The sequence below is a fragment of the Bidens hawaiensis genome, unplaced genomic scaffold, assembly GCF_021521415.1.
Source record: "Bidens hawaiensis isolate Kalapana, Puna unplaced genomic scaffold, B.hawaiensis_p1.1 tig00014593_1, whole genome shotgun sequence".
Taxonomy (NCBI): domain Eukaryota; kingdom Viridiplantae; phylum Streptophyta; class Magnoliopsida; order Asterales; family Asteraceae; genus Bidens; species Bidens hawaiensis.
In genome coordinates this window covers 538,131-562,037 of record NW_027492272.1, presented here as the reverse complement: position 1 = coordinate 562,037, position 23,907 = coordinate 538,131, and the positions used below count along the sequence as shown (strand labels likewise).

The 23,907-nt window shown below is 35.5% G+C and overlaps 2 protein-coding genes and 1 pseudogene across 2 annotated transcripts in view; all 3 read left to right on the top strand.

Moving 5' to 3' along the window:
- Positions 1 to 333: 333 nt before the first annotated feature.
- LOC143547071 (protein NLP7-like) overlaps positions 334 to 23,907 on the top strand; it is a 139,138-nt gene continuing 115,564 nt past the window's right edge. The window contains exons 1-3 of the mRNA XM_077038582.1: positions 334 to 589; positions 1,966 to 2,462; positions 2,583 to 2,630. Coding sequence (XP_076894697.1) covers positions 421 to 589; positions 1,966 to 2,462; positions 2,583 to 2,630 — 714 coding nt within the window. The 5' untranslated portion in view covers positions 334 to 420. The remainder of the gene's footprint in view (positions 590 to 1,965; positions 2,463 to 2,582; positions 2,631 to 23,907) is intronic.
- On the top strand, positions 2,496 to 3,828 carry LOC143547072 (protein NLP6-like; annotated as a pseudogene).
- Positions 9,505 to 10,881, top strand: LOC143547073 (protein NLP2-like). The gene is made up of 2 exons (XM_077038583.1): positions 9,505 to 10,295; positions 10,453 to 10,881. The coding sequence occupies exons 1-2, from the start codon at positions 10,161 to 10,163 to the stop codon at positions 10,768 to 10,770; spliced, it is 453 nt and encodes a 150-aa protein (XP_076894698.1). The 5' UTR covers positions 9,505 to 10,160; the 3' UTR covers positions 10,771 to 10,881.

Here is a 23,907-nt window from a genome sequence, read left to right as displayed (position 1 = left end):
ATTTTTAAGTGTTCTTTCAGTCATTAACTTTTAGTTGTCTTTTACCTTTACTATTCTGTATTGCACTTAAGTAGTTGAGGATGATCTATGGTATCAAAAGACATGATTGTGATGTGATATTAGAAACCTAGTAGCATTATTGTGAGATGCTGACAAAATGATATGCGTTCCTTTTCTTATTTGCTTGCATTATACATGTTTGATGTTTTAGTTTCCCTCAGTTGTCATTATACCTTCCTATATGAAGTTTAGTATTATTTGGAAATCGGAACACTTATTAGGGTGTCGTCATCTGAGATTAAACATAACTTCGAAACAAAGCCTCTATGTTTTAGGCCTCTTGCTCACTCAGTTTTTATTTATCCTGCTTGATCAAACGTGTTCTTACTTGTGCAGTGGTGTAGAAATCAAGAAGCTGAAATGTATCCAGTGTGTCTAAAGAGGAAGTTCGAGCCAGTTGATTATGAAGATAAGGATGTCAAGACAGTTTCCCGGATAGAGGTGACCTCTGCAAGACAGCTGAGTAGTCCATGTTCTTATGACTCAAGATACATGACATCACATTTGGTGTTTAGGGCAAATAAGAAATGTGAGTAACTCCATAGATCTGATTCATCAGCACAGCTTTCTGTTTTACTTTTTAACTTGACTAAGTGTATTGTGTAGAAAGAAGCCTCCTTGTGCTGTATAGTTTGATAAAACATGCATCAGTAGTTTAGATTGGTATTATTATCATTATCATTTTGATATACAAAAACTTAGTTGTATAGGCCCTCACTTCTTGAAGTTGACGACACCTCTATAGGTATTGATGACGGGTCAAGAACAATGATTAGTTTGAACCTTTACTATTTATTACTTTTTGAACTTTTGGTTTTCATGTTTTGAACATTTTGGTATTTGAACTTTTCATACTTTACTTTGTTGTTATTCATGTTTTAGAAATACGTTTGAATCTAGGCTGTTTTAAACTTTTAGTACTAATTAGATAGATACTAAATGTTATATCATAGCTTTTATTTATTTGTATGAAGAATAGTTTTATTTCTTTACTACATAATATATTTTCCTCAAGCCCCCACTTTTTTAAGTGCGCTTTTCTTTTTTCCTTATCCCCTCACTTTTTTGGCGCCTTGCGCCTAGGTTCTAGGAAAGGCCTATGTGCCTTCAGTGCTTCTAGCGCCTTTGATAACTATGGATTTGCTATTTCGTATCGGAAATGCATTAATGATAGGGGTAACAACAGCCTTTAAGTGGCCGATATGAGTGGAATAGAATTGGGTTGGGTTGAATTAGTCAAAATATGGGTTTGGGAGAGAGATTTTAATAGTGATTGACCCCCAAAATTAGTAAACCATATGAGTACGTGGTACGTCTTGTTTTTGGTGTTTCTAAACCAAAATTATTAAACTATGGTCGGTAAAAACTTAATATTGAGATTATAAAGGAGAAAAATGGTGTAGCATTACAATTTGTTTCTTGTGATAGAAACCGAAAATTCGATTGATTAAAAATAGACAAGAACAAGATAGTTGGCCGGATTCGAGATGGGCTATTCTCCAATTAATCTGATTCGAGAAGGATTAGATCTCTGATGTGATAGCTTGTGCTTGTATCGTATGGGATATTAGATAAAGTTAATATATGATAATTAATATTTAGGATTTAGTATGCATTTATCTCACATATTGAAGTATGCACTTTTTTCCTTGTTGGTTTAAACTTGGACTCGTGTCCATATACACACACACATCCAAACATCCTGTGGTTGTCAGTTATATACGTATATTTTTTGTCTCTCTCATTTACAAGTATCTTTGCAATACAAAATGTTTGCACTCTCCATCTATTAAACTGGCTACTTCCTTTTCGAAGCGTCTAATCATAGTTGTGACATCTTCTTCTCTGAACTACTTAAAATTAATGATATTGGTTTGCTTCTTTCGTGGACTGTCTAAATCATAGGTTTGGAGCTGGGAGCTGCCAGTGTTGACCCAAATCATCAAAAAATACAGGACAAGATAGAAGCTGCACTAAAGGTCTTAACTTTCAGGGAGCAACATGTACTGATCCAGTTTTGGGGGCCTCGTGAGGTTGGGATTGGGAAGCACCAGTTACTTACTAATGAAGATCAACCATATGGCCTTGGGGTGGACAATGAAGGGCTTCGTTCGTACCGGCGGGTTTCTGAGAGCAAGGATCATGAAGAAGAGGACTTTAGTCCTGCGGCTCGAGTATTCAGACTCAGATTGCCGGAGTGGAGTTTTAATTTACATAACTGCACGCTGAAACAATTTCCCCAAAAAGAGAGTGCGAATCGGTGCAATCTCCATGGATATTTGGCTTTACCAGTGTTTAATTTGACTACAAAATTATGTGTTGGTGTGCTTGAGCTTTTGACGTCATCTACAACGTACACGAGTTATGCTTATGAGGTTAACAAAATCCACGATGCACTTAAGGTTTCCATCTTTCCTCCCAGTTTTGATTCTTGTAGTTGGTTGTTTGGTTCAGTAATTTTTTCGTTGTATAGTGCTTTACGCTTTTGTAACCGCCATTTCCAAATTGTTGTCATTTTGCAGAATGTGAATCTGACAAGTCAACAGGGGTTTCATTTTCCTGCTTTATATGTGAGTTGGGCCATGCTGATTTATAATATAATATTCTATTACTCAGGTTTAATATTTGTGCAGAGTTGTGTTTATAGTAATTCTTCTATGCTTTGGAGTTTTTATGTGAGAGATCTGTTTTATACACAGGTTCCTGATGAAGGCAGGCAAAAAGATCACATTAAAATCTTTGGAATTCTGAAAACGATGTGCAAAATCCACAATGTACCTCTTGCTCAGACATCGGCTGTGTCCCAGCACACTAGTTTTGTTTCCCATGAAAAGGTTATAAAGAAGAGCTGTAGTAGCTTTGACACTAAATGCGTCGGGACAGTCTGCATGTTCACAACTGCTCTACCATTTCATTTTAAAGATGTACACTTGTGGTCTTTCAGAAAAGAATGCATAGCGCGACACTTAGACAGCTCTGTTAGCTATGTTGGCAAGGCGTTAACCCGTGGTTCATGCTTTTGTGAAGATGTAACCAAACTCAGTGTAGAAGAGTACCCATTTGGTCCACAATGCACGCATGAATCGTTTGACCAGCTGCTTTGCAATCCACTTGCGTAGTGCTAAAGCCAGGGATGACTATGTGTTGGAGTTTTTTCTACCGCCAGATATCAAAGACAGTAAGCTCCTACTGAATATGTTGCAAACACTGAAGCAGAACATTCCAATAGATTCTGGTTTTGAACTAGGTGACACCTCAATGATACCTGCACAGGTTGTTGGACCACCTATAGATCAGTCTGTAAACATGGGATCCGATGTTACCCAAACACCCTTGGACTCTGTGGCTGAAATTTTCACGCCATCAGGTTCAGATCAGTCATTGATGTCAACTGGATCTACCGAGGCCGGAGAAAAGAGCGAAGCTAAAATGGCAAAAGAGAAGCAGAAGTTACAAGGATGGTGACAGAACTGAAGCGTTATAAGAAGTAATATTAATTTTGGTTTTCTGTAAAAATTTGGTATTCGAGTTTTATGTGTTCCGTTGCTTCATGTTTAGAGGTTTTGATCTCTAAGACCCTAATTATTGAATATTGCATAATATGGTATTGATGGACTTGTAATACTTTTCTTGCAATATTGCTGTAATTCGAGATATTCCTTATTTTGCATAGCTGACCATCGTGTGTATGTATTCGGGCCTCTGTAATGTGTACACGCTTCAACATTGAAAAAACTCTTCTCAAATCCTCTGTACCGATTTTGTGGCTGCCCGGATGATTAGACCGACTGTCTAATCATACTGATAGTCTGGCGGAAGGTTGCTTCAAAACCAAGCTTGTGTGACCACTTTACCTTTTCAAACCGATGTTTGTATTCTTAGAAGTAGACAATATGAAGTCTAGAAGTGTAAAACCAGATCCAGTAAAGATCTAGATGATTAATACGGACACCTTTGTTTGATGTCTCCAATTATCTGTTATGATGAGCTTGACAAAAATTGTATCCACCAACATATGGAGTGATCTCTCTTATTGATAAAGGTGGAGGTGGTGCCCAACAAGAAATAATCAAGTCTTCGCTTTCAGCTTGAATTAGGGAAAATTCCCCAACAGTTAGTTTGACTAATACTCCGACAGAATCAAGAACTGATCTAACGGATTAATGTTCAAATGTTGACACATATTCAAAATTTCTAACGGATCCGACTTTTTTAAGCTATCAGACGGATTCGTGTTCTAGATGACGTAATAATAAACAGTCGGATCTGACGGATCAGTTCATGCTTCAATCGGATCCGACTGTTTAATTTGTTCGTCGAAACCTAGATTTTCAATTCGGCGGTTTTTGATTTTGAGTTCTAGAGTGAAATTAAACAATATGGTTCTGTTCTCCTCGAAAAACTAAGCGATTTACACTACGGATTTGCTTGATTTTGTGGAGAAATGAGAAATATGGATATGGAGGTTTAGGATTTGAGAGGTAAAAGATGAAGAATTCCTCATATCCATTAATACGTTGAAGCGTGGCACGATTTTAAAGGTCTACGAGTTCCGTCAGACAATTTTGAAATTCCGTTTGATTCGACGAATTTGTTAGGCCAATTTGGGGATTTTTTTTGAAAATCTAGGCTATTTCTGAAAAGTGTTGATGAAACTAGGTTATTTAGATATTTTTCTTTAAATATGGTATATTTGGTATTCCTAATCACTTGGGGGTTGACTTTTCTTTTTAATAACAAGGTTTTTTAATATTGGCGAATATGAAATTTAGGTTTAGGTGTGTAAGAGATTGTCAGATAATGTAAGAGGGGTGTCAGATCAGCTGGTACTTGGTACTGGCGAATAAGCTTAATTGGTTTTGACAGTGGCAAGCAACAGATGATCAATGCTATTTGCCATTGATAGTGACGAATAAACCTAATATTATTTGATATTAACAAATAAGGCTACTATTATTATTATATGATATTTGTAAATAAAACCATTATTGATCTTCACCTAAGCCCGTGCTTAAGATTTTCTAACATATGAAAATAAATTCACAAACAAAAAAACAATTCAGATGATTGGACTTGTCTCAAGCTTTATGAAGAACCTTGGCAGATAAAATCACACGAACCTAAAAAAATTCACTAATTAAATGAATCATCAAAAACTTATAAATTTGCATGCTTCCTCATTTTATCGTATTCTCGCAGAACCTATCTTTTTTTTTACGGCAAGCTTGAAATAAAAAACCACACCCGTAAAGAAAACTTAACCGGGCACAAGACAAAAATTACATGCTAAGTAACGGGTTTTTGAGCCATGCCACCTAGTTCAAATAAAACTTACAATTACGATATTATAACCACAAATACAAAACTGAAACAATCAAATCAAATAGAGTGTCTTTGTTGTCTTTAGGTTGACCAAAATAATCTCATTCTGAGATTTCCAAATAGTCCACCATGTCGTATAGATAATCACCTTAATAACATCTTTTTTCTTTTTCACCCATCCTGACCAATCCAACCATTCTAAAATACTTTTAGGCCCGTTATCACTCGGAAGAGCCACCTCCAACCAACGATCGATAGCATTCTAAATCTTTGAAGCAAGGTGACACGTACACTCCAAAAATGTGATCCGAAACTTCCACCAAATTCAATCAAATTGGAGATAATATAGAAGAAATATCAAATATTTACGACTTAAATTAAATCTAGTCAAAAACGATAACTTATAAATAGATCAACAACATACAATTTTAAAATCGTTCATAAAGCACATGAGGATGATTTAAGCTTGTCACATCAAATAATTTTTTTGCATTATATAATTTTTAAATAAATTATATAAATAGTTTGTTTTTAAAATAAATTTTCTAATTCGTATGCGATAAATTATTTTTTTAACATACATAATTTCAATATATTTTATAAATTATTATTTTTTTGTTTCTGAATTTTTTTCAGATGTTACAGAATCATTATGAAGGGACTTATGTGAACCACGATAGTTAAATTATAATGGTTATATTCACAATATCATATATAGAAGCTTATTTGCCAATATCAAATGATAATAGGCTTATTCGTCATTATTAATGGCAAATCGCATTGGTCACGTGTTATTCGCACTATCAAAAGTTATTAATTTATTTGCCATAAATTAGAGTTTCTGATGTGACACTCCTCTTACATTCTCTAACAATCTCTTACACATCTAAATCTAAATTACTTATTCGTCAATATTAATAACTATTACCCTACTTGTGATTAAAAAAAAAAGACAACCCCAGGTGATTAGGAAACTCAAATATACTCTATTTTCTTTATTTTTGAAAAAAGGCCTATTTAGAGATATTTTTTCCTTATAATTAATCTATAAGCCCACATAATTGTGGTCCACCGTGCGAACCATTTTAATTCCCATCTCAATTCACGTTGTGGGCAACTAATGATTTATTAAATAGCTAACATGAAATATTATAATGTGTATGAACAAAAAATTGTTTAGGAATGAGATAACTTTATGTGTAGGAATAAAATAATATAGTGTGGTCTTTGTAAAGCTCTTGTCAATAGGTTGCCTAGTTTGGGTTCGCTTGAGAAAAGATGAATAGTCTCCTATTCTCTTTTAAGTCATTTTTACAATTGGACACACAAATAGGTATGACTAAATATTTGTCTATTATTGTATTTGAACATCAAACATCCTATTTCACATCCTAACCATCTTACGATCTCATCAAAGTGGGAATGACGATGACCATGTCCTAATTAGATGCGGGTTAGCTAGATGCAAATGGGTGAAGATCTTTGTTGGGTGTAATAATCCAACACTTTCAGGAGTTCCAGTCGAGGATGTGATAGATTTTGCCTCAAACTTGTACGCGTCTCCAATTTTGAAACAAATAGTTGCCGGTATTGCTTTGTCATTCTTTGGAATATATAGCGAATTAGAGAGTCTAGTTTTTAACAACATAAGGGCGTGCGTGGGAAAAAAACATCATCCAATAGATTAAAAAAATTAATATCTTTTTATGGTTAACATAATAGAGGCAAATTGGAAGTCTTTGTGTAAATCTGTCTTTTTCGAAGTTGTTACTTGTTTTGGATTTTTTGGGTTTCTAGATCCTTGCTAGGCCTAGTTATATATATATATATATATATATATATATAGGGGTGAGTTAACGTACAATAAGGGCTTATCGTACATTAGGTACGCGACATTCCAGAACGTTTGATTAAAAAACGCGTGGTGGCAATTTCGTAAATAACCCAACAGTAGTTCGCGATCAAAATTCGTCGATTACAAATCAACTCTGATCCAAATTCGGAACTTGTCGCTCAATCTAATCCAATTTCTAAACTCTAATCACAGCTTACAGTATGAAATCTCAAAAGTCAAAACCCAAAATTGAAAAGAACGTCACTGAACATTAAAAATCTTCAAATTGATCAAAAATTGATGATTTAATCAATCGAATTTATGTGTAAGAGGCTTTAGAATCATCAATCGATTATGAAAATACAGATTAACACACTTAATTGAGCTCTGATTAGGGTTCATGTTTAAACGTTCTGCTCAAAGTTTAAACGTTCTGACCAAAATAAACACCAAAATGATGATTTAATCAATCGAATTGATGTGTAGAAGCATTTAGATTCATCAATCAATTATGGAATTGCAGAAATAAAGCACTCGATCGAGCTCTGATTAGGGTTCAAAATATTATGTTTAAACGTTCTGAAACATAACTGAATACCTTTAAACGTTCTGACCAAAAAAGAACATTTTTAAACATTCTAATACATTCAACGAAACACTAGGTGTTCAAAAACAAATGAACATCTTTAAACATTCTAATACGTTCTAAGAAGTTCAGGTTGTTTAGTTTAGAAGTTTTAAGAAGTTCTGGGTGTTCAAAAAAATTTAGAAGTTCTGATAAAAAGTTTAGAAGTTCTAAGAAGTTCTGGCTGTTTAGAAGTTCTAAGAAGTTCTGGCTGTTCAGAACTTCTAAAACTAACAAAAAAAAAAGAAATTAAACACATGTAAACATGAAATTGAACACTGAAATCACTTCATATAATCTCATAATCATAAAACAATCATCAATCGACTGTTAATTTGATCATTGATTCGACCATATGAACAAAATATGGAACGTCTGCAACTGGGTTTCTTCAAAAACTCAAAATTGATTTATTGAAACTTCAAATTGATGATTAATTGGACCAATTTCAAATTTTAATTGATCAATTAGTTCAATAATTTCAATTTCTATTGGGCAATTTAATCAACTGACATGTGAGCAACGATCGATGGTTGTGTCGGAAGAAGATGGTGGTCGCGAAGGTGGATGGTGGACGGAATCGTTGAACGGCGATGGTGAAGATGGACGGAATCGACGGGAGAAGAGGTTGAAGGAGGTCGGCTCGCGTAATTTGGTTATTGAAGATGAACGCTCTAGACACTCGCGTCCCTATTGTACGATAATCGATTTTCGTATTCCATCCTTTACTTATATATATATATTATTTTGAACAACCAATTTTTATTAACACCCCCCCACACACACACAATTATTATTATTATTATTATTATTAATTATTAATATATATAAATAGAAACTTTGGTGCCGCAAGTGGCTCATTGAGCCACTTGGCACCGTATTGATTGGTGAGTTTTGTTTTTTATTTATTTTTAAATTTTTAATTTTTAATTTAATAACCATAATAAACGTAATAGAAACCGATCAAACGTCATTTTTTTGTTTTAGTTCCGGTATCATAGCAAACCTGAAAGAAACAGACCGAGTTCGCTCAGACACCCAAGTTTTTTTTGCTCCCAAAGCGCCCCCATAGTACCCCATGGCCGGTGTGCCCGATGCTATTGGGGGGTGGGGGGGGGGGGTTGTTCCCCTCTCTATAACACCCCTCTACGTTTGGCCTAAGGCATTAGAAAAGGGCATTAAAAAACAATCTTACAAGTAAGTGGGGGCTAAATGAAATATTGGAAACAAAACAATCCAATAACTAGCTTAGGCGCTTAGCTGTTGTACCCCTTTGTTCCTTTCCAGTAAAAGTCATAACTTTTAATAATTAAAAAACAAATATCCGACTAATCGGCGGCGATAACCACCGTGAACCAAGACATCAGCACCGTCGTTATGCGCCCTAAAGATACACTCTTCTCCACTGTTTCCATCTTCTTCTCGATCCGACATCATTAGCCTCGCCGTATATATATTATATACTATACTCATCAACGTACAGTCTCCAAGCAATCAAATAAGCTCAAGTTAAACTTAAGTTTTGTTTATTAGAAGCTGTAGAAAGCTTGCGATGTCATAATCCATTATTTTTTCGTTTCTAGGATCTTATAGAAGATTTGGACAAGAAGATCTTTATATTTTGGGGTTCTTAACTTCTTATCCGTATGAGAACTGAAGTAAAACAATCTCCAGTTTTAGGATTTGTTTGTTTGATTGATGGTTGTTGGTTAAGAATGTGGTTCAAGTAAGTTTGATTGGCCTATTATTCAATGTGGTCTTAGGAGGAGTGGATTCCTTGTATCACTATTGGATCCTTTCAAAATCTAGTATAAACACATACATGGGACTGAACCATGGCTTTCAGAACCCACCGAGTTTATTAGTTTTACTTTTTTGGACCGGCTGAAGTGATCTAGACGATCAATACTTTTGTTTACCATGGAAGCTATAGATTCCAACCATTCCATGATTCTGGAAGTCATTATATTAGTCTCACAGGTTCCAACAATAGAATACTCCATTGACAGATGTTTTAAGAATTTTAACTTCCGCAACGAATCTGGGTTACTTTAATTTTGGGAACTCACACCTTCTAACTCGGAGGAAATTGGGTGCAATCTTGTTTTGTCAGATCAAACCTATGTCTCGACTCGGGATCATGAAGGACTTGAGGTTTACAGGAAGAGATGTCTTGAAAACCCTAATCGTTTTGTTGGATTAGAAACAAGTGTGGGCAACTGGTTAGCTGGCCGTGCAGCTCAAACTGGAATTGCGGACCATCGGACAAGCCGTAATGTGACTTGTCTAGCAGATCAACATTCTGCAGATGTAGGAGGTATGGGGCAGTTAGTTTTGCCTGTGTATTATGACCTGGGTTCTGGGAATGAACCTGTGGGAGTCATTGAGTTTGTCACACCTGTCCCAAAAGAAAGTTACTTTGAGGATTTTGAACAAATTCACAAGTTACTGAAGGTTAGTTTTTTCTTTAATTAATTATATTTGCAAGTTGCAGCGTAATCATATTGAGATGAGTCCCAACTAGAGTTGAGAGGATGCTAATAAATGACAAAAGAAATTAAGAACGCCTTGTTACACGAAGTTTATGACTTCTCTTTTGCTCCTTTTGCAGGTTGAGGGCTTAAAATCAACATATATGGGGAAGACAATAAAAGTTAAATACAATGATGATATGATCAAGTTTACGCTGCCCCTTTCTGTTAAATTCACCGACCTGGACAACAATGTAACACAGAGATTCGCCGAATTAAAGAACCAAAAGTTTTGTGTTGAGTATGAAGACACCGAAGATAACTGCCTTCCAATTTCAAGTGATGAGGATCTCCAGGTTTGTATGGCCAAGTCAAGTTCCAAAGGGGCAAAGCTCATCAGAATGACTGTTCGTACACTGAATCCTTTTGATGTAGTATCACTATCTCCATCCGGATAGATCTCATTGAACACACTTGATCAACAATAGTTTTTCATTAGTATATCTATACTGGAAAAAGCTTGTATCCATCTTGATATATAGACCCTGACATATGATATGATCGGATCCATTTTAGTTACCGAATTGACAAAAAGAAGTAATCCATCAATCCAATTGTTATTAGACGGATCAACACATGCATCAATATTCTATGAACCACTCGGATATAGGACCATATCTAAATATTGGTGATCAAAATTTAATTTTCTATTTATCGAACAATGCTACCACCACCCTCGTTGCAACGACAGTTGTAATCACCATCACAAGCACGGGCAATCTTATATGGTGGCATAAAAGCTCACAGAGAAGTCATTAAAGGGATCTTTCCTATCAAAATTGTTTGTTCTTGGATAGTAAGTATCTGTTCTTCTACCGCGAGAGGGGCGGATTGGGATTGTTTAAGCAATTCACGTAATCGTTGACCTCTTGCCAATTGATTCTGAGTAGCTTTATCGAGATCAGAAGCAAATTGTGCAGCAGGATGCCCCCTGCGTTTTCGTCCAAGCTTCGCCACTGATCACAAACAACCACCATCACAAGCATCCCCACTGCCTCTAGTTATAAAACAATGGATAATACTGGAATAATAACACTAGAAACAAGAGAGGGAGATAGATGCAGAAGCTTTCAATTTATTATTCGAAAATTATATGCTTAATAATAGTGCTCAAATAATCCTATACCGAAACCGGATACGAAAAATGAATGAATTTTGTACTTGATAAACGATCGAGATGGGTGCGATAAATCAAATGATCGAGTGAACAATAAACGGATAATATAATAAGAAACAATATTGTTATCGGTTCCAAAGGTTAAATATATAATAAACGAACCAACCCCACCCAAGGTGAGCTCCCCTTGGGTGGGCGATTTACACCATGAGAACACACACAGAACTAACAATACAGGTCCCTATTTATAGCAAAAACATATTCCTTCTAGAAGCATTTTCCCCATTGAAGCTAAACACGTGCATAGAAGCTCTCGTCTCGGATCCGGAATTCACGCTCACTCTAACTATTAGCTTGACCATATATATATATATTACGAGTTTCGCCATATTGATATCACAAGTCACAAATTATTGGTCTTCCATATCCCATTGTTGATAACGGTGTTCAGGTACGCCTAACACATTGTTGACAACTCTTCAAATATTAGTGCTATACAAATAAAAGAGGACAGATTATTTGAATAAGAGTATAGATAGTTAGCTACCATTACAAGCGAGCTCATGCAATCTCTGATAACTGGAGTTCTCTTCCAAACTTCACCAAGTGCTTGCAGTTTTTTCACCAACATCTACGTAGTTCATGCCACACAAGCGGCCTCGACGAGTTCACTTGCTGGAGTAACAAACTGTCTAGAAGTATAAAGAATTTCCAAAAAAATCATCTAGAAGTACTTAGTTGAATCTTAACCTCCTATTAATCCGAAAAACTCCAAAAGCGGTGAAGTTGTTCAATTGGTATTAAATCAAAGAACACATGCCATATTTGAGAACACCCCACTCTCGACACTTTTATCACTCATAAGTGATTAAAATGTGTAAGGCAAAAAATTGTGACTTGCGATATCAATGTGTCAAAACTGTTGAGGCTTTGTTGCTCTTTGATATCTCTTTCCAACCGCTGAATCATCTATTTGAGCTCGGCATTTCACCAATTAAGGTGCCCACATTCTGTGACGAAGTAAGCGAACATGGGAATCAAGAGTCTCAGATTCAATCATAGCACGGTCCACACTTAACTCTAGCTCCCTCCTAAGTATTGAGCAAAGTTTGAGGAGGAAGGAATATTAGTTTCAAGATGAGAAACTCTTGATTGAAGTCCAACAACGTCATCATGATGTTCAGAGTTGAGAAACGACTCCTAAGTCACCAGTTGTTGATGATTATTCACTGGTTCTATAGATTATCTCGATCAGGGCTCTATCAACCTCCCTGCCGTGCTCCGGTTGAGCAACCCGAGCAGCTAACTCATCCCTCTCCTTCACAACCCGTTCATTCACCGCTTGCTGGTCTTTCACAAACTTTATAAACATATGCTCCTGTTTGACCTTTTTTTTCGTTTGACTCCTTTAGAGCCTGAATCTTATCGAGGAGATGATCCCGGAACACTGAGGATCTCCTTAACTTTTCACTAGACAGGGGAATGACATATATGATTGGACTTTTGATGGTTGAGGGAGGTGTAAGCGAAAAGGTTGGTTGTATGGTTGTTTGGGTTGGCATGGTAATGGTTTGGGTAGGTAAGGATATGGTTATGATTATGGTTAGGGGTAAGCTAATCGGTTGGGTTGGTTTGTTTGGTGGTTTGGGTTTGAGTTGATGATGTAAAGGTGGAGGTCCAGAAAGTTGTACCTTGGATTTGGGATGCGAATTGGTAAGTTGGTGAACTAAAAGGTGAAAGTCCTAGGGGGTGAAATGGTTTGATGTGTAGACTCGGTTTCAGTTTGGGTGGTGGATATGGGTATGTTTTCAAATATAGATGGCATAGGTTCAACTAGTCCAGAGGATGAGGTTTCGGGATGAGTGACATGTTCATCTAACAGTCTCCTAGAGGTAGTGGATTTGGTTTTGGTTTATGTTTTGGTTTTGATCTTGGGTTTGGGCACGTGAATTTGTTTGGCCTTAAGAATTTTTGATGTGCGGGATAGGGCAGTTGGTGAGGTTTGGTGAGGGTCGACTTGGGTGGTAGGTGGTCGTTGTGTTGTAGTGGAAGTCGAAGGAAAGATTACCTTTAAAGAAGTCGGCATCTTGGAAGGCCCAGACTTCTTGGAGTTCTTAGCCTTTTTTAAACGTTTGAGGACCCTCAGGTTCCTCTCCTTCCTTAGATTGACAGGACGAACCACCAGCAGAAGGCTTGCTAACAACCTTCCTCTGTCATGAAGCTTCTTTGTACGATGCTCACCTTCCATATCGGTATATGAATCAATAGCTTCACTATCATGCCCATCATCACCACTCTGACCGTCATCATCTTCGTTAGCCTCACTATCTCCATCTCCTCATTCCTTTTATGTATCTTCACCATTAGGTTCGGTCTCAGTAAAGACCAAACATAGTACCAGGTTCTTGTCCTCGATACTTATACCCACTTCTTCCCACAGGCTCCAACATAGCCTTGAAAACCGTTTGTTTCACCATCTTCACATGATGAGGCTCAGATGGAACTACCACATTTCCTCCATCATCAACCTCTTCTAGATATACCGGTCTTGGAATTTTCTTCAATAGGTCGTCCAAAATCAGTTGAACAAAGTGAGGATACATCCTCCAGGTGTTCTTCGAGATCACATTTGATTGCATGCACTGGAAGAAAACCTCGAGAAATTGTATTGCACTTTGTTGGTTAAGCATGCCATCACCTCGACCCACTCCATTTTCAATTTGTCATAACCACCTTTTTGCTTAGATAAACAGTGAGCAACAACATGGAAAAAAAATTTCCATTATGCTGGTAGATGTCTCTTCTCACAGGTGCTCCAATCCACATCATATCCAATGTCCTTCACATGTCCCTCCAAATTCTTCTTCTCAAACCGCTCGAAAGAATGATGTGGAGGCATCCTTGATATTTAGGGCCCTACTAATAACGTCCTATGTGATAGAAATTTTCTGCTTAGCCACCTCAATAGTTATTGTATCCCCCTTCTTCTCAGTTTTGGCATTCAATCAAAATTCCTCCATCCAACAACTGTATATCTCCGGGTTAGCGGGGATAACATGTATTAAATGGCATTCACATAACCCCTTTATCATGGAGGTAAACACCTTGTGCTTCTTTTTCCTTGGAAGATCCAAAGGACAATACATATTGTGTAGCTACATGAAAACATAGGGCAAAACATTAGATTTGATAATTGAGTTGCAAATGTTAGGATATATACGTACAAACAAGAAAAAATTATTAATAATAATAACAATTTACCATATTAAGACATACAACAAGATTAAAAATTTGAAAATAAAATAAAAGTTAAAAATAATAGTTAAGATAGAATTAAAATAAAATAATACAAACTTCTATACAAGTTTTGAAAACTGCCATGTATAAAGGAATCGATTCGAGTTTTGTTTAAAATATTCGAGTTGGATAATGTTAGTTGAAAATATTCAAAGTGTAAACCAATCGAATTGAACATAAAACGAATCGAGTTTAAAATGAATCTAATCTAGTATACATTGAATCTTATCGAATCTGGAGATTCGATTCGATTGAAAATAAATTAGATTGGATTGATATTTTAGATATTCAATTAGATTTGAGTTATAGACATTCGAATTGTTTTTAGTTTGTTAAGATTTAGATATTTTCTAACAATCAACGAATCGAGTCTGGAACTCGATTAGAATGGTTCTGAATTTAACTCCGATTCGTTTCCTTTTGCTTTAGAGAAAGTTTAAGTGACCATATTTTATTCGAATCGAATTTGAATTCGATTCGAATGGTTTATGAATTCGATTTGATTCAAATCAAACTCGAATCAAATATAATACTTAGTCCAAATCTTCCATTTTCTCTTTATCTGGGTTCTTCCAACCCCGTTATAGGTTTCTGGGCAGTTCCTTCACATATACAAACAATTTACATGGGATAATTACACCTTTATAAGTTCAAAAAAGACCTAAAGACTACAAACTGAACAAACTAAGATAAAAACTCAATTAAATCAACACCAAGGTCCCTTAGGACAACGATGATAAGATCATCATCATGAGCATACAACAACTAATTAAACCCCTTTTGTTTATGAACAGTTCTGACGGGAACTGTCGAAGAACAAGGTTAATATCAAACACAATTTCAACAAAGGTAGATGGATTGCCATTGGTGAAGGGTCCGTATTTGATGATAATCAAGTAGCAAATAACAAAAAACTAGCGGATTTGTAAGAGTTTTAGGGTTTGAATGAAGAAGGAGGCAGTGGTTGTGGATAGGGTAAAGAGAGAGTGTTGGGAGAGTTTGAACTAAAAAGTGAGTGAATGAATGAGAGATATTTTGGTTGGCCATATTCATAGGGTTAGCCTATCTCACGATAGAGTTAAAACATCTCGAGTTTTAAATGATTTTACACTCTTAACCCCCGAACTCTAAAAATATTTTTAGATTTAAACCCGAAAATATTTATACACCAAATCCAAACGCTTATATATATATATATATATATATAAAATATATTTTTGTCGATCCACCACTTAACAAATTTGCACAAAGGACCTTAACATAAGCCCATAAATATCACTTTATAAAATCAAAAACAAATATAAATTTAAGAGTAAATTTAAAGTAAAGAAAAATAATTATAATAAAATAAAAGCATACTAAAAAAGTCTTAGGTTAAAAACAAAACAAAAACAATACTATAACAATTTGAAGTAAATATGAAATTAATATTATATCTAATATAATAATTATAAATATTAATAGTTTACATTTTTTTGTTGAGAAAGATCACGGCATGAAATCGTACTATCCGTTAGTGTCCTAGATCGCATTTCTATTTCAATATTATTATGTCAAGAACCGAAGCCGATTGTAGATATATTTGTCAACTTTAAGCTTAACAAGTATTTAGATGCCAGTGCGATACGTTGAGGTATGTATTAAACACAATACTTATGTGGTCCCTATTTAATCCAACATGTTACTGACTCCATCATACGTCAGGCATAGTTTGTGTTTTTCAGATCACCCCGAATTGGCTCCGAACCATAATGATCGATTAAAACATTTTATGCGTATTTAAACTTTTTGCAAACTTTTTCAAACAATATAGGTTGAACCATAGACTTACTTGCCAAGTTCGGACTTACAAGCCTTCATATAAAGTATTTAGGACTTACTTGTTTGCCCCATGTTACGTAGTTCTATTATACCCCTTTTTGTTTGTGAATCATCAACATTTTTGTGTTGAGAATTGTCAATGTTTTTGTGTTGAATTTAAATTCTTTTAAGCACTTTACATTTTTCTGCTTTAATTTAATTTTCAACATTTGTGTTTAAAGAATGAACACCGTCTCTGGTGATCAATCACTAACAGGCTCGTGTATGTCTGACTAATAACATTTTTTTCGTCATCGATATGACTTGAAGTGGAGTCATGTAACTGCTTCATAAACGTAAACCACAAGTAAAGGCAGGTAATTTAATTTATATCACTCTGACATTTAATTGTTTCTCAAGCCTATCTACACATCAAGAAATGATCTTGTTGGCTTTTGATCTACTATTTCATGTGCTAGGATCATTAAAGACAATTTCTTATCATTTTTGAAAGGTCGGATCAATCTCTCCAAATTTTATAATTTCCGACTCCCTCTAGGCAGGAGCTCCCTCTAAAAGGGAAAACATATTAAATGATTTTCTAGTTTTCTTAAATAGATACTAAAACACAAAATAAAATATATGGAGTAAAATATGAATTATTTATTTATTATTTTTATTATTCTTTTTGGCAAGTCAAGTGGCATAATTTTTTGGTTTTCTTAAAAATAAACTAAGCATTAAAACAAGCTAACAATCTTTTTGGTGAGTTAAACTTAAGTCATTTTCTCCCTTTAAAATTGTGACATATTTTAAAACTATTTACAATTTAAACACACAAAAAGATAAACGTGGTTTAATCAAAAGAAATCACACCCAAGGAATATACAAGATATAGAAATCAGGTAAGATCAAAGGCTTTAGTGAAAAGGTCGTCAAAGTTGTAATCTGTGTGGACCATTTCAATACTGACAAGTTTCCGGTCATAACAATCACGAATGAAATGCATTAGGATGTCAATATGTTTTATCTTAAAGTTTTGCACCGGTTTTTTGACAATAGAAACCGTTGCTTTGTTATCACACTTGATAGGGGTGTTAAAAAAATTCAAACCGTAACCCAGCAGCTGATGCTGGATCCATATCACTTATGAACAGCAGGCGGATGTGGCAATGTATTCTGCTTCAGCAGTGGAAGTGGATATTGTGACTTGCTTCTTGCATTGCCAAGAAATTAACCGGTCTCTTAGGAATTGGCATCCTCCTGAAGTTGATCATCTGCTAAAATTGCTTCCCTATAATCACTGTCGGTGTACGCATGCAGTACTAAAGAAGAGTCTTTGGGATACCAAAGACCTAAGCAAGGGTTTCCTTTTAGGTACGAAAGATACGCTTAACAGCGGTTAAGTGGGACTCTTTTGTATCGCATTGATATCTTGCACACTGAAAAACATGAAACATAATGTCCGGATAATTCTAGCAGTGAGATACCTCAGGGAGCCAATCATAGACTGATAAAGGTGTTGATCGACTGACTTTCCCAATGGATCTGGAGCTAACAATACTGGTTAAGTAGAAATCGAAGTGACGAAGGAATTGGTGTCCTTGAACCCAAACTTCTGAACAATTTCACGAACGTATTTCTCTTGATGATTCAAAATCCCGTCCGACTTATGTTCAAGTTTAAGGCCCAAAAAGAAAGCCATTTCCCCCAACGAACTCATTTCAAACCGACTTTGCATGACCTTTACGAACTCTCTACACAACTCATCACATGTTAAACCAAAAATAATGTTATCAACATGCACTTGGACAAGAATCTGATCATCCTTTACCTTCCTGACAAGTGTTTGATCAATAACACCTCTTCTATAGCCCTTTTCGAAAGATGTTCTACTAAGGTAGCATACCAAGCATGAGGTGCTTGATGGAGGCCATCCTTCGATCTTCCGATCTTTGGACTTCTTTTCTCATTTCTTTTTGGTGGGTTCTTTGACTTCTCAATCTTAGAACCACTTTTTGATTTCTTGGTTATCCAAAAAGGTTTTTTGATTTTCACACAGTTTTTGGATCTCACGTCCATTTCACTGGAAACTTTCAGATTGGTACCTCCTTGTTCTTGTTCAAGGTGCAGCTTTAGAACGGGACTGAATAAACTGGTTATTCATTTCCTTTTGATGTTTATGTCAGTTCTTACAATGTCTTGTAAGGTGAGATGGGTTACCACACGCATAACAACATTTTCTTCTAGAGCCCCTATAGAACTCATCTGAACTATGATATACTTGATGTGGTGAGAAATGGTGATGCTTGGGAAGGAACATGAAAACAATCTGATCTGTAACCTCTATCATCAAAAGCATTTGTGTAAAATGAATCAACATAATTATGTTGATGAGGACCATAGTATCAAAATGATTGTACAGTTGAGGACTTTTCCAATGATTATTAGCTTGTGAGAAAGAGTTTTTATGAGGTGGAATTTATTTACTTGACTTGCCTTTTCATTTTCAAAAACTTTTCTTTTATTAAAGTCACCTTCAACTTTACAATCTTTTAATGAGCAAGTAGTTATGTATGTTTCATCAACCACATTAGTATTCACATTACATTTAATGAAAATTTCATTATAAATAGTTTCACAATCACTATCTAAAACAAAACTGTCATTTTCATTCAAAGCATTTTGAGAAGTACCAACATCAACACTCTCACAAATTACACGATCATTCACAGATGATATCAATATATTTTTTTCATGGATCCAAAAGTATTATTATTACAAACCGAGTTTAAAAATGATTGTTTTAGATTACTTTGGAATCAAAAAGTGAATTTAAAACGTTTTTCTTTCCACAACCCATGTCCTTTTCCATACACCCACTTTCTTCTACATGACCTGCTGAAGAAGATAAATCACCATTAGAACTAACTGATGCAGGAAGGGGTTCAACAATCTTGGAGACAAGAGGAATGAATGTCTTAGGTTTCGACACATGACCAATACCATAGATCATTTCGTCCTCAAGTGGGGTATTGAAACTAAAGTGATGTATGCTAGTATAATTCTGATTGAATGGAGGAAATGTTGTATGATCATAGTCTAAACCTGTCTTTTGTTTCACCCCAATCTGTGCCCCCAATAATCCATTCAGTTTATCAGACGCCATTCAAATTTGTCCACAACTATCTTTCTTTGGGCAGATCTAATTCTAGCTTCTAAATTTTAGCCTTCAATTCTACTACACGTCTTTCATGAAACTCAGCTACATTGATGGACTGAAACAACTTCTCATTTAATTTAGCCATATCATTATTATGGGTTTTAATTCTAGTGGCAAAAATATTCTCAGCTTTTTTGTAAACATCGTTAAGACATTTAATGCTTAGATTTTCATATATCACTGCAGCATCATGAATCCTATAATTCTCTATGTTATTAATGCATGCTTGAGAGCGGAGGTTGTGTACCTCAGAAATGTTTGAGACAGTGTGGTATGCTTCTGCAGCAGAGCTTGATAAGGGTTGATATTCATTCACAAACGCCATCCCAGCGAAGGTCAGTGGATTTATCAACTCACAAAATTGGACATCCTTTCGATATGGTTTGGTTGCATCAGCTGACAAAGTGATCATAGCCTTTGAGTTTGATCCATGGTTCCCTTTTTATTGAATTGCCTTGACTGATTTGGGGAACTCTGGATTTGAAGAGGTGCTTTGATCAACAGGCCTTTTATCACTTCTTCTTCCACCTTCGATATCAGAAACGTAGTAATCGATGTCGTTGGCAGGTTTGGATGGGTTTGTGCACTCCCTCGTGAAGTGCCCTGACTCATTGCAGTTGTAACACCGAAGCTTGTATTTATCAAATCCAATCCCATTCCCATTAGAATCCCTGAAGTTGTTTCTTCCATAATTCTTCATGAAGTTTGATGCACGATGAACAACCATGGCCATCTGATACTTGATGTCAATTTTCTTGAGTTCCTTCTTGTTGATTTTGGGAATGTCTCCTTGTTGAATTGAATGAGGTAGAAGCTTTCCCCGCAGCAACTTTTCATGTCTTGCTATAAAGGCATGAAACAGTGCAACATGTGATTCATCAATTTGAGGAGAGGAGTAGGATGAACTACTTGCAGGCTTCTCCCATGAGCTTTCAGTGCTTGCTCAATAGCCTTATCTACTGCTTCTTGAAAGGAGTTTGAACTTGACCGTGCTTGATGACTTGCAGAAGTTTTGAATGTAGAATTTTGTGTTGGTTGAGCAGAAAACATTTTAACCCCATCAACTGGATGAATAGTAGGATGTGCTTGGCTGAGAAAAGTTGTGCTGACCCCTTATCCAGTAGAGATTCCAACATGATTCAGAGAGCTTGTATGGTTACCCAATCTGAGCTTGTCATCCATTTCAAATGACTTTATGGCGGAAGTCAAGTTAGACAGAGATGTTGTTTGCAAGTTCGTTGTTCTCTTGATGGTGATCACACTACTATTCCAGGTGTAGGGTAAGGAATTCAACAGCTTGTCATTGATTTCAATCTGATCATAATCAATCCCAACACTCTACATTTTGGTGATCAATGTTTCAAATTTGTGGATATGAGATCCAACAGTTTCTCCTTGTACGTGATTGAACATATTGAATTCACCCTTCAACATGGCCTTCTTACTGTTTCTCATCTCCACGTTCCCTTCAAGTTTGTTAACCAGTGCATCCCATAGACCTTTAGCAGTGGTGTGATCTCGAGCAATTTGAAGTGAAAGGCACACACTTAGAATCTTTTTGTCATCATCATTATAAGCCGTTAAAGGTTTGGGAACTGGCCCATCAGCAGTATCAGTTGTGGGAATGTGAGGGCCAATCTCAACTGATTAGAGAAGAGCATAATTAGTGATTCTTATGTAGTTCTTGAAACACCACTTGAATTCCGCAAAGTTGTTATCCCACTTGAGTAGTTTTGGAGGTTTTTTGTGGTCCCGACCTCATTTTCAAAGATAATTAAGTTCTTTAAGGTTTCAGTATCAGTTGCCGTCATTCTAATTAGTAATTAGATCAAACTGTCCAATAACGGGTTCTGCCAAAAGATCCAAGTACAAACGAACCAAGTTGAAAGAATTCGAATCGAATGGGTAAACGAATCGAATTGGATTTCAATTGAATCGAATGGAAAATTATATCGAATTGGATTAAAAAGTCAGTCAAATCGAATAGAGACTCGATTCGATTGGTTTTCAATTTCGATTCGATTGGTTTCTGAACTCGATTCGAATGGTTTTGTAATTCGATTCGAATCGTTTAATACTCGATTTGAATTGTTTGTAACTCGATTAGGTCTGTTTTTCAGAAAGTACAAAAGGTACTTTTTACACGTCTTTTCACACAAGTACATTTTTATCCGCTTATAGAAAGTCGATTGGAACCTTATGAACACTTGTAGATCTAGAAACACAAATTATTAAGCTCCAACCAACCAATCTTCTTGAATCTTAACACTTTTAACAACACAAGAACACACAAACACACTTCTTTCAAACCCGAATATTTCAAACAACCTTCTTTCAAGCTTGCAAACACACTTTTAACCAACAAGTAAACTCGTAGACCCACTTTAACACTTGAATACAAGTATTCAACACACAAGCAAGACTAAAATTTTAAGGTTGTGACCCAAGAACCAAAATTAGTAGAGGCGAAAGCTCTTATACCAATTGTAGGTCCTATTCACGGATCAAACAACTAAGAATTGTTGAATCAATCTCTAACTACAAGCTAACAGAAATTACTTGTGGCCAACCGAGATCTCAGATCTTGTTTGGTGTTTGGTTATTACCCAAAGTGGTAAGAGAGAAGGGAGTAAAGCGAAGTTGGTGACTGGATAAGATATTTGTTTTTGCAAAAGTTATGGTAGCATGTGCATGCTTCACCTTTTATAGGTGAAGCCATGCCATGTCATGCTTCTTTATTTACAGCTCAATGGGCTCTAAGTGCATGGCCTTGGTCCTAAACATACAATAATTAAACCGACAAGCTAACCAAATTATGTCGTGAATAGTCTAAGCAGGTACAAATGACAAATATACAAAACCGACCCCTACAAATTTGTTCTTCATTAAAGCAATAAATTAGTAGCGTATGCAACAACACAAACACTAAAAGAGTATGATGAACTAGTGACGCTGAAAATGCATAATAAATTATGAAGAAACCACATTAAAGTATAATTAAAACTTCTGAAAAGTAATAACCGTCTAAATTTACAAAATGCATAGATAATAAAAAAAATGTACCGTAAACCAAATAAAGTTCTAATTGTAAAATTTATTTATATAATATAAAAAAAGATAGCTAGCTATTGCTGTGTAAACATATCTTCCATTCTCATTTAGAGTTAACACCATTTTTTTTGCGTTCGTGCTTAATCGTTTTTTATGGTTCTCCAAACCATAGTCTCTCAACCTCCGAGTCACATGCCTGATCTCTTGCCGCACTTGGATTATTTGCTTCCACCTTGCCGTTTTACTTTTAAGATAACAACTTGCATAATCATTAAAGAAATTAGTTATTTTTTGATCATATAATAACTACATTGTATAAAGCAGTTGATACCATTGCATTAGTCGATTAATTAATTAGCAGCACCCGACCTCATAACCCGGTTTTGAGACGTCGGGCGAGTGACCAACTATTGGAACATGATATTTTATTACGCAAAGAAAGCATTTATTTAAAAATAGAAAACAACTTTAATAGTTCATTTATCAAAACAACATTTCATCAAATTAGGATATAATATTATAATTCTCATTAATTACAAAACAAGTACATTATTTTCAAATTATCCGTACACAGGGTTTCAAAATAAACTTAGTTGCAAGGTCTTGGCAATAGCAGTCCATCTATCAATCGATAAGCTTCTATAGTTCCATAGTCTACATTTCTTTACGATTATCTGAAAACGTTTTACAAGAATATGCTAACATTACTCTCGATGAATACCAATAATTAATGACGCATTTATAAAATGTTTCAAATACCTGGTTGAGCCAAAACTTGGTCATAGTATTGACATGTTTACTGATTCAGTTCCCCCTATTCGATATATTATTCTTATAAATATCAAGGTAAGATATGTTACCATTTTTTATTTATCCTAGAAAATTTAATTAAAAAGGAATTATGATATTTATTGAAACATAAAAGTTTATTATTCATGGAAAAAAGTCCATCTGATCAACTCACATTAGTTTGCTTTTAGTTTATGTTTCTAAAAAGGCATTTGCTATTAGTTAAAACAAATTCTGAAATACCAATTCTTGAATTTA

What these genes read in the sequence shown, in the direction of transcription:
- LOC143547073 (XM_077038583.1), top strand. Translation starts at nt 10,161, where the DNA reads ATGGGGCAGTTAGTTTTGCCTGTGTATTATGACCTGGGTTCTGGGAAT. An exon ending in AAATTCACAAGTTACTGAAG is followed by an intron (nt 10,296 to 10,452) that starts GTTAGTTTTTTC and finishes CTCCTTTTGCAG; the next exon opens with GTTGAGGGCTTAAAATCAAC.